General features: G+C 45.4%; 1 protein-coding gene across 2 annotated transcripts in view; it reads left to right on the plus strand.

Moving 5' to 3' along the window:
* The first annotated feature begins 1,012 nt into the window (after positions 1–1,012).
* The window catches only part of DSP (desmoplakin), a 45,382-nt gene continuing 33,489 nt past the window's right edge, over positions 1,013–12,905 (plus strand). The window contains exon 1 of one of the 2 annotated variants that reach the window (XM_003827523.7): positions 1,013–1,969. In XM_003827523.7, coding sequence (XP_003827571.2) covers positions 1,800–1,969 — 170 coding nt within the window. In that variant the 5' untranslated portion in view covers positions 1,013–1,799. The remainder of the gene's footprint in view (positions 1,970–12,905) is intronic. The other variant, XM_003827525.7, reaches the window with a different exon arrangement.

The raw sequence follows: 12,905 nt of genomic DNA on the forward strand, positions 1-12,905 counted from the left end.
GGGTACTCAATCTGTATAATCATTTAAACACTTGACCACTTTGGTTTTATTAAAGATTCGAGGAAATTGAGACTACGATGCAAATTACTGGTTGTGCTAACAGTGATAAACTTTTATCTCATTATATGTGTTTACTCCTTGAATTTAAGACGTTCAGCTGTAAAAAGAAAAAGAACAAGACATTTTGTCAAAAATTATGCCTAAAGGGTCAAGTTGTCATGAGAAGTGCTATAATACGACAAATTTTAGAAAGTCCCCCCCACTCCCTTTACAACATAAAAATGTAGTTTTTTATTTTTGTTTTCAGTTCATAAACATTTTGGAAACGCACTGTATCAGAAGGTAATTAGCGGCATTGTTTGGAAAGATGAAAAATTTTTTAGAAAAGATCTTTAAATGGCTTTTACTAAAGCGTCATTTAACAATTTTCCATATTATAGAAACAGCTTTTCATGGATGGTGTGACTGGGTCTGTATCCAAACCCGGTTCGGTTCCTGGAGCCAACGGTGTAGTTAACACTCAGCCTCTTAACTGGGAGTGGCCCTGGAGCAAGTCGCTGGAATGTTCAAGCTCCGCGTCACTCATCGGTACCAAGTTGATGATCTCTGCCTAGGGTTCTTTGCCACCCTCAGGCTCAAGTCCCAGGAGGCCTCCTCCGCTGACTTGGGTGAACAGCTCTGAGTTCCGGAGAGGGTTCGGTCTGCGGAGAAGCGCGCGAGAGACAAGCATCCGCAAGGTTCTGGTACAAAATTTGGAAACGACCTGGCGTTGAAATCTTTACTCCTCGTTTAAAAAGACCATCGAAAGGGAAAAAATAAAAGAAATTGCAACTTATATTTTTGTTATCCCATGAAAAATTAGCAGCAGTGTTTTCCTCTTCATGCCAAAGAGATTAATATTTACGGTGAAGACTTTTCCAGGAAGTCGTGGTTTTCTGTAAAAAAAGGTTTTACACATCAGAAATCGGACTTCTGGGGCAATTTCCTGAATTCCTGGAATAAAACAAAACAAAACAAGCCCCCAAACAAAACTCTATCATCTAAAGCGTTCCCTCCTCACTGTGGTCCCTAGTCAATGCGTGGTAGGCAGCGTTTCCAGTGATCAACAAAAGTAAATATTTGACCAGTAAGTCTCCAATCGAGAGGCCCCTCCATTCCAGCTATTTCCGCCCGGGGACCGAGGAAATCCTCAAAAGCCGGGCCACGCATTCCCAGCCCGAGAGGCCCCAGCGCAGAGCGCAGCAGCCCCCGCGAGCGCACGTCCTCCCCGCGGTGGCTTCGCCCAGGGCGCTTGGGTCTCGGGGACCCCGCCTCCGCCCCGCCCGGTGTTACTCAGGCCTCGGTGGCGCAGGGCGGAGTCGCGGGCGGCGGGCGCAGGTGGGGAGGGGCGGCCGGAGCGCGTCGGTGACACCCGCGGGGGGGCGGGGAAGGCGCGGCGGCCGCACCCCACCCTGGGAAGAAACCGGCCAGGTGTGGCCTAGGCGCCCAGTGCCAGCGGGGAGGAGACTCGCTCCGCCGCCGACCAACACCAACACCCAGCTCCGACGCAGCTCCTCTGCGCCCTTGCCGCCCTCCGAGCCACAGCTCTTCCTCCCGCTCCTGCCCCCGGCCCGTCGCCGTCTCCGCGCTCGCAGCGGCCTCGGGAGGGCCCAGGTGGCGAGCAGCGACCTCGCGAGCCTTCCGCACTCCCGCCCGGTTCCCCGGCCGTCCGCCTATCCTTGGCCCCCCTCCGCTTTCTCCGCGCCGGCCCGCCTCGCTTATGCCTCGGCGCTGAGCCGCTCTCCCGATTGCCCGCCGACATGAGCTGCAACGGAGGCTCCCACCCGCGGATCAACACTCTGGGCCGCATGATCCGCGCCGAGTCTGGCCCGGACCTGCGCTACGAGGTGACGAGTGGCGGCGGGGGCACCAGCAGGATGTACTACTCGCGGCGCGGCGTGATCACCGACCAGAACTCGGACGGCTACTGGTGGGTACCTGCCCGGAGAGCGCGGGCTGCGGGGCTCGCGGGACAGGGAGGGACCATCCTCCTCTGGACGACTGGGAGACTCGAGTCCCGAAGGTGGAAAGGTTTTTTTGCCCCAGGTCCCGAAAGAACTTCCCGGCCGCGCTGGGAGCAGGACCGGGTGTCCTGACGCGTGCGGAGACAGGTTGGCCCCTGTCCTGCGAACAGGAACTCGGTCCTACCTTTCTCCCCTCCCGCGAGCCCGGGCGGGTGGTCAGAGGGGGCGTCGGGCCCGCGCGGGGCTGTCCCCTGCCTGCTGGACACGGCTGCAGCCGCCTTTGTCCCAGCCCGCGAATGGGAGGTCAGGCGAGGTGGGGCTGCGACCACAAAACCCAACCTCTCCAACCGTAATCAAAGTAAAAGAGGAAAGGAGCGGGGCCCCGGTCCTGTCTGGTGGCCGAGTGGTGCTCGGGGCTCCGCAGTCTCTACCGGCTCACCCCCAATCCCCAGTAACCCCGAGACCACGACTGCAACGACTCCTGGACTCCTCGGCCACCCAAGGACGTTTGTATCAAGGCTGCGCCTCCCGGCGGCGCGGGGTCCTGTCCCGAGGAGGCGCTTCGGCTTCCCCTGTCCGGGAAACGAAACTTCCCCGCCGGGGCGGCTGCCGGGCCCGGGTCTCGAAGTTCGGCCGGGACGTGCCTGTTCCCTTCGGTCGTCCGCGCCGCAGCCCCCGCGGGCGAGCGCACCTGGGGCCCTGCCTCTGAGCCTTTTGTTTCCTCCTTTTTAAAAACACCGGATGAAAGACCCCAGTGTGCCTTGGATCGCAGAGCGCCGGCCGCATGTCTGCTTTGATCCAGAATGTGTGGGCAGGGGAGTGGGGGGGTGGGGGAGGACGACGCTGGGGGTCCGCCCTGGCCTAGGTGCCCCGGGAAGACCCCCCGGTGAGAGGGTCAGCTTCTCCGGATCCTAGCGGAAACAGACCGAGGGCGTCATTTGGGTGGGTGGGGAAGAGATCCTGTCCCTGCTTTGACCGGGTCTCGGGAGCTGGACTAGATGCCCACGTGAGCCGTGCGCGTTTTGCAGCCCGCCCCACCTCCCCGCCCCCTGCTAGTTGTTCCCACGTCGGGCGTTTGGGAAAGAGGCCCTGAGCGCCGGGACGTTATTTACCAGGCGTTGTGGCCCTAGGCCTGGGAGGAGCAACCTGAATGCGCTCCAGGGAGTTTTGTTTTGCAAGCAGTTTTGAAGGCAGGGACTACTCGAGTTGCAACCTGTTTTCTGCTTAGATTCATTTATTTATTTCTGGGGCATCCTGAAAATCTATTTTCGCTTTTTTTTTTTTTTTTTTTTGAGTTAGCAAAGAATTGTCTCAATCGTGGAGTTCTTTGTTTCCTGAACAAAATGTGTCTGGGGATTTCCAGGGAAAATGTGCCAAGCAATAGGAGGAATGAAAACTTGGGTTTTCATTACATTTGTTTTAAAATTTTGCCAGCCATTTAAATCTGAAATTTAAATTTTCTCTCGCAGTCCTCCAGGATTTGAGACGCACATCCTTTAAATGTGTGGGTTACACACAGTTTAAATCCAAGTCAGAATAGAATGTGAAGGACTCTTTAGTAGCTCTTTTTGGCGTTTTCATGAACTAAGTATTTATTTTGATTATTATTTATAACTATGCTTTTGCTAGCCTGGATTTCTTATCTTTTAAATAGACAATAATCAGTACTATTAATCGAATGTTTCACTCCCTTGGCTTCTTATACCTTTCGTAGGGAAGTAAAACTTTAATAAGTTAATTGGTTAATGAACTGCATCAAGATACATGTTTTATTAGGATTCCCCATTGAAACATTTAATTTTGGGCAGGCTCCATGTTTTTTCCTTGTGTAGTATCATCTCTTGTGCTCTGTTTTTCCAACTTAAAGCCTACTTATAAACTTGTCAAGTCTCACATCTCTCTGGGAAGGGGAAAGAGACCCAAGTGAAAAATTACCTGACTTTGAGGAAGGATGTTTTTTCTTCTCATTAATGTTGCTCTGCCCGGCAGTAGGGCGTCAAGCTCAGGGCTTGAGTCGGGAGGCGGTCATTCTTTCTGGGGATCCTGGCAATGGAGGTTCCTCTCGAGCTTGACCCAGCCTGCAGTGGTGCTACTGACTACAAAATAGCCCACAAATGCTGACTTCTGCGTTTTCAAATAATAGCGACTGCCTGAAGGCAGGGCATGTCGCAGTTTTTCTGGTGGCATTCTGGTTTTGTGTGGAGGGATATGTTTGGCTGTGGCGTGCACTTTGTAGAAGCAGGGTGCCCTCTGTGCCCAAGGGAGCCACTGCTCTCTGCTAAGTGAATGATGATTAAGAATTTCATAAGTATTTTTCTGACCCGAAGGTTTTCTAAATAAAGGTTTTTGTGGTTTTCTTTTCTTTCTTTCTTTTTTTAGTATGAAAATTAGTATAAAAACTATTGGTTGACTTTAAACTCATTTATTTCAAAAACTGCTACTTTATGGCTGAATTATTAATAGATTGGTGATTTTTGAGATGAGTGTTTTGTATCTAGCCCTTCCCTGAATAAAGAAATTTGAATGTGTGGAGGGCCCAACTCTTAGTTTTCCTTTGAAAATGACTTTAAAACATCTCTCTCTCTCTGTCCTTTCCACGAACAGCACTTACCCGTTTTTAGGACAGTATTAGATCTCATTGTATCCTAATTCCCTCTTTTTCCCCCCCGACCACCTGCCTGTTCTTTGTGTCTTTGTTTTAGATTGAATGGAATCTGCAACTACTTAATTTTGTTAACATTTGGTAAATGTTACAACCTTGATAATGAAATAATAGACATGTACATGTTTTGAAATGTAAATTTTGGATTCTTCTTGGATAGGACGTTATATTAATACTGTTTTCAATTACAGCAGAATTACTCTAGTCTTATTCCTGTCATTAAAACAAATTACAAATAGTGAAATTTGTTACCAAAGTAACAAAGTCTCACAGTTAGATCTTTCTTTCACCCATCAAAGGGTGAATTTGTGGGAGGATTAAAAGCAGAAAATAGTCATTAAGTTTCAGAAATATGTGGTTATAATATTAATGCTTATTTTTCTTCAGATCTCATGATTTCAAAACTGAGATACATGTGATCATTATTTCATATACATTTTAAAGTTAGTCTTAAATTAGGTTTTAAGAGAAGCTTATTTCTTACTATGAGACAAACAGGTCAATTTGCCTGAATTTTAGAGCAAGGGGGACCCCTAAGGATCACTTAGCCTAGGCAGAAACCCCACACGCACACGTCAGAGACAGGAAGCTGAGGACGTGCCCAAGATCCTAGAATCCACTTAGGGCTGGGTTGGCCTGAGGACCCAAGGATCCTCACCTTGGTTTTCCCTGTGCCTTCACAGCCTGACTTTTAGAATGGACAGGCCTGTAATTACACCATGAAAGTATCTCAAATTCCATTAATTCCTTAATTCAGCAAGTATTTACCGAGCATTGGCTGCATTCTGTGTTAAGTGTCAGGGGAGATCAAGGCGGAAATCTATAGCCTTGAAAGGAGTGTAGGCCCTTCCAAGGAAGATAAGTACAGGAAGACTAGCACGCAAAAGCGGAATGCACAGGAGGGGTGGACGTGACTTCAGAGACTTCACAAGGAGGTGAGAGAACATCTGTCCTGGGGGCACTGGGAAGACTTTATAAAGGAAGTGGTGTCGAACTAGACTTTGGAGTATTTCAGCTGTGTCAAGATGGGTGGGCAGAGAGCCTTCCAGGGGGAGAGAAGAGCATGAGAAAAGTCTGTGAAGCCTGTGGAGTGATCTCCTTTTTGAGCATTCCCTCTGAGCAGGGAGGCAGTAAGATGAAAAGAGGAAGCATCCTTTTTGACCAAGGCATTGGAGACCTTGAATGCCCTGGAGAGGGATTTGGATAGGCAGAGGGAAGCTGGTGCAGGTTTTCATTGAAGCCATTGAAAGTCTCCTTCATTGGAGGAGCAGGGAAGTGAGACAATCATAACTGAGCTTCTGGACTGTTTAGGCGTTGGCTTAAGGAAGCCATTGCACCAGTGAAGGAGGGAGGGAATGAAAGTCTGAACCAGGGTGAGGGCGGTGGATGGGAAAGTAGGTATTGCCAAGGTGGAGTGACAGCTTCAGCTAAGAATTGGATGCGAGAGACAAGGGAGAGTCTGAGAAAACAGGCCCAGAGCTCGAGTGACTCATAGCGTAGATAGTCTAAACACTTTTCTGGGAAATGATTGCAAAGCAAGATTTAGTTTCGCTTAATATATGGCAGGTAACATTTACATGGTTATTAAATTTAACTTGTATATTTTATAAAAATATCAGGTCTGTGGTTAATAATAGTTACCATTACCCAGCAAATACCTGTGATGTGCCTTGTATAGGATGTTTGTTATCTCAAGCCTCATAACAAAATTCCCAGTTTACAGATGGGAAGCTGAGGTTAAAATATTTAAATGGCTTGCCTAAGGTCACTCAGCTAGTTAAGTTGTTAAGCTAGATTTGAATCCAGTATACCACAATGACCCAAGAGAAGATTAAACCTGCAGTGTGAGAATTCACTTTTTCTACTTGTAAACCCTTTTCTATATGAGTTATTACTGATTTTTAATCTGTTGAATTCCTCAGTCTGCGTTCCTGTGAAATATTTCATAATCATTGTATTCTTTCATTAATACTCTTGTAGAGTTTCTATCTGCTTAGGAAAAAAGAAACTCAATTTGATTCTGCATTAAGCCAACTAATTGTTAGTCAGATCTATTTAATGGGATAATACAGCTTTCAACAGTCATTTTTTTCTCTAAATATGGGCATAATTTCATGGTTCAGGTAATGGAAATGTCTTGGAAAGGGAAAAACTGCTGATGCCCCTGATGCCTCAGTGCTGACTTCTTAAGGTGGAGCAAAGGAGGGCTTGGGTGTGAGACTTGGAGAGTGTGTCTTGACTCTCAGCTAACCAGTCTTTCCAGACCAGGAGGTTCTAGAAGGAGTGGTTTCAGTCTGGAGGCCTTGTTGCTGCAGCTGGGAGCAGTGCCCCACCCCTTGATTTTCTCCATCTCCCTCCCGCTGGGCTGGTCCCAGTGGCCCTGCCGCTTGAAAACGTTCAGGTGTGGTTCTGATTTTGAAGTCACAGCCCCACAGATCCTAAGACTCAGACATAAGCTGCTCATTTGAGGTGACATCTTGTAAAATACTAGTGTAGTCCAATAATTTATGCCTCACCACCGACACCTTGGGCTGGAAGGGCTCATGAATGTGAAATCTACATTTCATGAAAATGAAGACAGTTTAGTGAGAAGCTGCAGCAAACAGATAAAGGTTCTGCTTGGAATTACATTTTGTTTGTTTGTTTGTTTGTTTGTTTTGAGATGGGGTGTTGCTCTGTGGCTCAGGCTGGAGTGCAGTGGCATGATCATAGCTCACTGCAGTCTTGACCACTCAGGCTTAAGTGACTCTCCCACCTCAGCCTCTCGAGTAGCTTGGGACCACAGGCGTGCGCCACCGTACACAACTAATTAAAATTTTTTTTTTTTTTGTAGAGACAAGGTCTTGCTATCTTGCCCAGGCTGGTCTTGAACTCCTGGGCTCAAGTGATCCTCCCACCTTGGCCTTCCAAAGTGCTAGAATTACAGGCAAGAGCCAGTGCACCTGGCCTTTGAATTTTCTTACCCTCAATAAGTTTTTCTCATGCTGTTAAAGGGTATCACTCTCTATGAATTGTCTCAGTTATTTTTGAGTCTTGTAGGGAACCTGAGGAACTCCTGAAATGCCTCACACTTAATACCCAATACATTTCTTCCTTCTCCTCTTTCTCTTTTTTTTCTTATCACCCCACTTCCATTTTGCTGCAGGACATCCTTAAAGTTATGGACTGGGGCAAAGACAAAACACAAAACAGCCGGGCGCGGTGGCTCACGCCTGTAATCCAGCACTTTGGGAGGCCGAGGTGGGCGGATCACGAGGTCAGGAGTTCCAGACCAGCCTAGCCAATATGGTGAAACCCCGTCTCTACTAAAAATACAAAAATTAGCTGGGCATGGTGGCGGGCGCCTGTAGTCCCAACTGCTCAGGAGGCTGAGGCAGAAGAATCGCTTGAACCCGGGAGGCAGAGGTTGCAGCAAGCTGAGATCATGCCACTGCACTCCAGCCTGGGCAACAGAGCGAGACTCCATGAAAAAAAAAAAGAAAGAAATTTCAGAACCATAACAACAGCAGCAGCCTCCGCAAGTAAGAGCTATCACTAAGTGAGGTCTCCGCCTCTGCAGTGCCCCTCTGAGCCTCACCTCAGCCCCAGGAGGGGGGTGTTCTACCTGTCATAGAGGCAGAAGCTCCAGGCACTGCCAGTGGATGTCACTTTAAGTTGCTCAAGGTCACAGGCTATATAACTGGAAGTGGCTGAGCTGGGCGTGGACTCCAACTGTGCCCTACTTCAAAGTCCTTCTGAAGTTAATGATATGTGATCAGTTTTCCACTATCCCACAAACACAATCTGCCAAACACACAGTGTGAAAATCGAGAAAACCGCCTGAAAAAGAAGCAGAACTTTTATTAGAGTACTGTTTCTGTAGCTCCTGGGCGAAGACAAAATGCAGGATCAAAGGAGGCTGTCTTTCTAAAATCTATAGAGACAAAAAATCCACCATGTTTGCTCACTGCTGGAGTGGGAATGGGGAGGGGAGAGCTGTGCTCTCTGGTTGAGCTTTTGAAATCAGGGTAATGAGATGAGCCATAATATCCTCAGATGGGTCTTTTGTTTGCCTTTGTTTTTCTTCCACTTTACTAAGCCAAACAAACATGCATTCAGTACCTTCTGTGTGCCGAACCTTATTTCTGTTGTTAGGTTAAGTGTTTGTAGGAGTCCAAGATGACTAAGACATGGGACTTTGCTCTCCAGGAGCAGGTAGCCAGGTGTGTTTAAACTAATGCAAGAGAGGAGACGATGCAGAGGTGTGATATGGAAAGCTCCTTGCAGAAGGCTGTAACTTTTGAAGTTCTGAACTTTTGAAGGATGGCTAACACGGCATTTCAGCTGAAGTATATAGAGGGTGTTCAATGAATTTTTTTTTTTTGAGACGGAGTTTTGCTCTTGTTGCCCAGGCTGGAGGGCAATGGCGCGATCTCGGCTCACTGCAACCTCCACCTCCCAGGTTCAAGTGATTCTCCTGCTTCAGCCTCCTGAGTAGCTGGGATTACAGGCATGCGCCACCACGCCAGGCTAATTTTGTATTTTTAGTAGAGACGGGGTTTCTCCATGTTGGTCAGGCTGGTCTGGACCTCCCGACCTCAGGTGATCCTCCCGCCTCAGCCTCCTGAAGTGTTGGGATTACAGGCGTGAGCCACCGTACCCGGCTAGTGAATCTTAGAGGTAAAGTATCATCCTTAAATGAAGTATTAAAAATGTATTTTTCTTTTTATGCAAGATCCTTTCAAGAAACTCAAACAAAATAGTATATGTGAAAAATGCTTTGAAAATTATAAAGAGCTAAGCAAATAGGCCTCACGGTCAATATTAAAGCATTATATAACTATCATAATTCCTAACACGCATTTCCTGAGTTTTTCCTAGGCAATTATTCTGTGAACCTGAAAACAGAGAGACATATGAGTCTTTCTGGCATATGTACAAGAGCCTGTGTTGACTGAATGAACAAAAGAAGAGGAGAGAGAGGAAGGGAGAGATGGAAAGAGGAAGGAAGGAAAGGAGTCCAGTTAGAGAGAAAATATATAAACAAAAAGAAAGGCAAAGTTAGGGGGCATGGTCCAAGTGTCTAATGAGCAACGTAGTTATTATAAAAGTATTTTTATAAAACAAAGAGAGTAACTCTTCATTTAAAAACTTTTTTTTTGCCTATAATGTCCCTCTTTGAAATATTTGTCTTGTTTTTTTGTGTTTTTTCTTTATCTTTTTGAAAGTATGAACTTTTTTTCCTTTATCTTTCTGAATATTTTTATTTTTTTAAGACAAGGTCTTGTTCTTTCGCCCAGGTTGGAGTGCAGTGGTGCAATCTCGGCTCACTGCAGCCTCTGCCTCCCAGGTTTAACCATCTCATCTCAGCCTCCCATCTCAGCCTCCCAAGTAGCTGGGACTTACAGGCGTGTGCCATCATGCCCAGCTGTTTTTTTTTTTTTTTTTTCTGTAGAGATGGGGTTTCGCCATGTTGCCCAGGCTGATCTTAAACTCCTGGGTTCAAGCAGTCCGGCGGCCTCTGCCTCCCAAAGTGCTGGGATTACAGGCATGAGCCACGGCACCCAACCTTGTCTTGTATTTTTAAAAATAATATTTTTGGCAACACATGTAAAGCTAATGCCTTAGGACAGCTAGTTTTGGAGTCCTATTTTTAAAGAAAAATGTTTTTTTGAAGGTAGTAAAATGAAACCTTGAAATCTTGGTAATATTGTTCACACATTCATGTGGTCCGTCTTTGGATTAGAATCCAGAACTTGTTTTCTTTTTAACCACTGATGAAGGGCTCTCTATGCAAATATTTGGAACACTTACTTGTTTAAACAAGTTTTAGGATGAACTTAAAAAAAAAAAGTATGTGCAGGTAGGTTCTTTGTAATATGACTCATTTATCTCTCAGAAGAGTTAAAAGCTTTTAAGGATGAGTTATTTTTTTCAAGGGCACCTATTAATTTTGGTTTAGAAGTCAATATTCTTTTGATACATTTGACCCAAATGAGTTGTTTTCTTTTTTTTTTTCAAAAAGCACATGACATCTGCCATCTTCTGTGCCACTGAAATGGGATTTAAAAATTGAACTTCATGGCTTGTTAATTTAATTCCTAACATGATTTGAAAATCTCTCAACCCCTAACACCCATATGTAGCAGTATTAAAAATTTCTTTGAGGGTAGGGATTTAAAAAAATGTGTATACGCTTGTAAGTACATCATTTTAAAATTATTTCTTTATCCATTATAGAATTTTGCATTTTCCCAAACTGCACTATATGAATTAAATTTAATTCAATTAGCATGAATTAATTTATTTACCATGAACTTAACATAGACATTTGTATTATTTTCAGTAAGGAAGAATGAGTTTGGTCATTTCCTAAAATTGAGTTACAGAATGAATGAGGTGAAGAAATCTTACATACCATTTAGCCCAACAGATGGAGATAGAAATTTCTGAGATTAAAAAAAAATCTAAAATTGTGTGGTCAATAACATATATATATATATAATCTGACTTAGAAAGGTTTGAATTACAGCTTTTAAAAAAATGCATGTTTCCTGGCTGGGAGCGGTGGCTCCCATCTGTAATCCCAGCACTTTGGGAGGCCAAGGCGGGTGGATCACTTGAGGTCCGGAGTTTGAGACCAGGCTGGCCAAAATTTGGTGAAACCCTGTCTCTACTAAAGATACAAAAATTAGCTTTGCGTGGTGGCAGTGTGCCTGTAATCCCAGCTACTTGGGAGGCTGAGGCAGAAGAATCACTTGAACCCAGGAGGTGGAGGTTGCAATGAGCTGAGATTGTGCCACTGCACTCCAGCCTGGGCGACAGAGTGAGACTCCTTCTCAAAAAAAAAAAACAGGCATGTTTCCTGAAGCAAGCTCTCCTGGCTCTCGTGCTGAAGAATCCAGTGCTACACATACAGCTGGTGTATGTCTGACATCAGACTGACCCGATGGGTCGAAATCCTTTCCGCTGAACTTCCTCCCTGATTAAGTACAGCGAGTTCTGTGTGGATTCTTCATTGGGCTAAGACAAGCAAACTGACCTGGCAAGGTGGATTCCCTATACCTTAGTTGGCCTGAGTCTCCCTCTGTCTTGTTTTGATGGACCGAGCCATTCACAAGGTGTATACCTAGTTCCTTTTCTTGCCTTGGTCTGTTTCCAAAGGGAATTCTTGGCCACACCTAAGACTGAAGTTGGATCTTACAGATGAAAGATAGAAGTAGACCTTGTTTTAAGGATCAGACGCGGTCTTGAAAAGTTGTGTATATGATGAAATTTGGTTAATCAGATCACACTTCCCAATAGACAAATAATGATATCAAAGATTCTTTACTTCATTGTTCCAACACTTAAGCTTTTTATATTTTCAACCCTTCAAAGGATTAGATTTCTGTGCATTCCCCATTCCTATACAGTTGTTAATTTATTTACTAAGATGCTGTGCAAAACATGTTTTTTAGTGGGTATCAGGAACATATGAGACAGGGCGCGGTGGCTCACGCCTGTAATCCTAACACTTTGGGAGGCCGAGGTGGGCAGATCATTTGAGGTCAGGAGTTTGAGACCAGCCTGACCAACATGGTGAAACCCCATCTCTATTAAAAATACAAAAAAAAATAGCTGGGCGTGGTGGTGCATGCCTGTAGTCCCAGCTACTCCAGAGGCTGAGGCAGGAGAATCACTTGAACCCAGGAAGTGGAGGTTGCAGTGAGCCGAGATCATGCCACTGCACTCCAGCCTGGGCGACAGAGCAAGACTCCATCTCGGAAAAAAAAAACATATGGAAATGGAAATCCTTTAGAAAACCACGAAGAATTTATTTGGTATTATTAGCAGCATATGAAGTTACCTGTTGTTTTTTTTTTTGTTTTTTTTTTTGAGTTCAAATATGGGTAGGCAAGGGAAGGCAGGCAAGGTGTCTTCTCTTTATAGGATGTCAACTGATCTCTAGAGAAATAGGAATGTCTTCTAAAACTAGGGGGAGGGAATTAAAAAACAGAGCAAACCCACCAATGTTTTAAGCCAGTGTTTGGTTGCCTTACCTCCTTTATCCTGGATATAATTCGTTTCTAACTGTGGTATAACTAACCAGTCTAGTTCTTGGGTAAAAAGAAGTTGGCGAGTTTTATATTTTGTGGTCAAATGAATTTGGTCTCATAAATTCACTTTTAAAAACGTGTATGTACACTTCGGTGCGTTCATTCACAATTGTGTTTGTCCTCCCTGTCTCCGTTTTTTAATACATTTTAATTCTAGAATAG

This window comes from Pan paniscus, chromosome 5, assembly GCF_029289425.2.
Source record: "Pan paniscus chromosome 5, NHGRI_mPanPan1-v2.0_pri, whole genome shotgun sequence".
Lineage (NCBI taxonomy): Eukaryota > Metazoa > Chordata > Mammalia > Primates > Hominidae > Pan > Pan paniscus.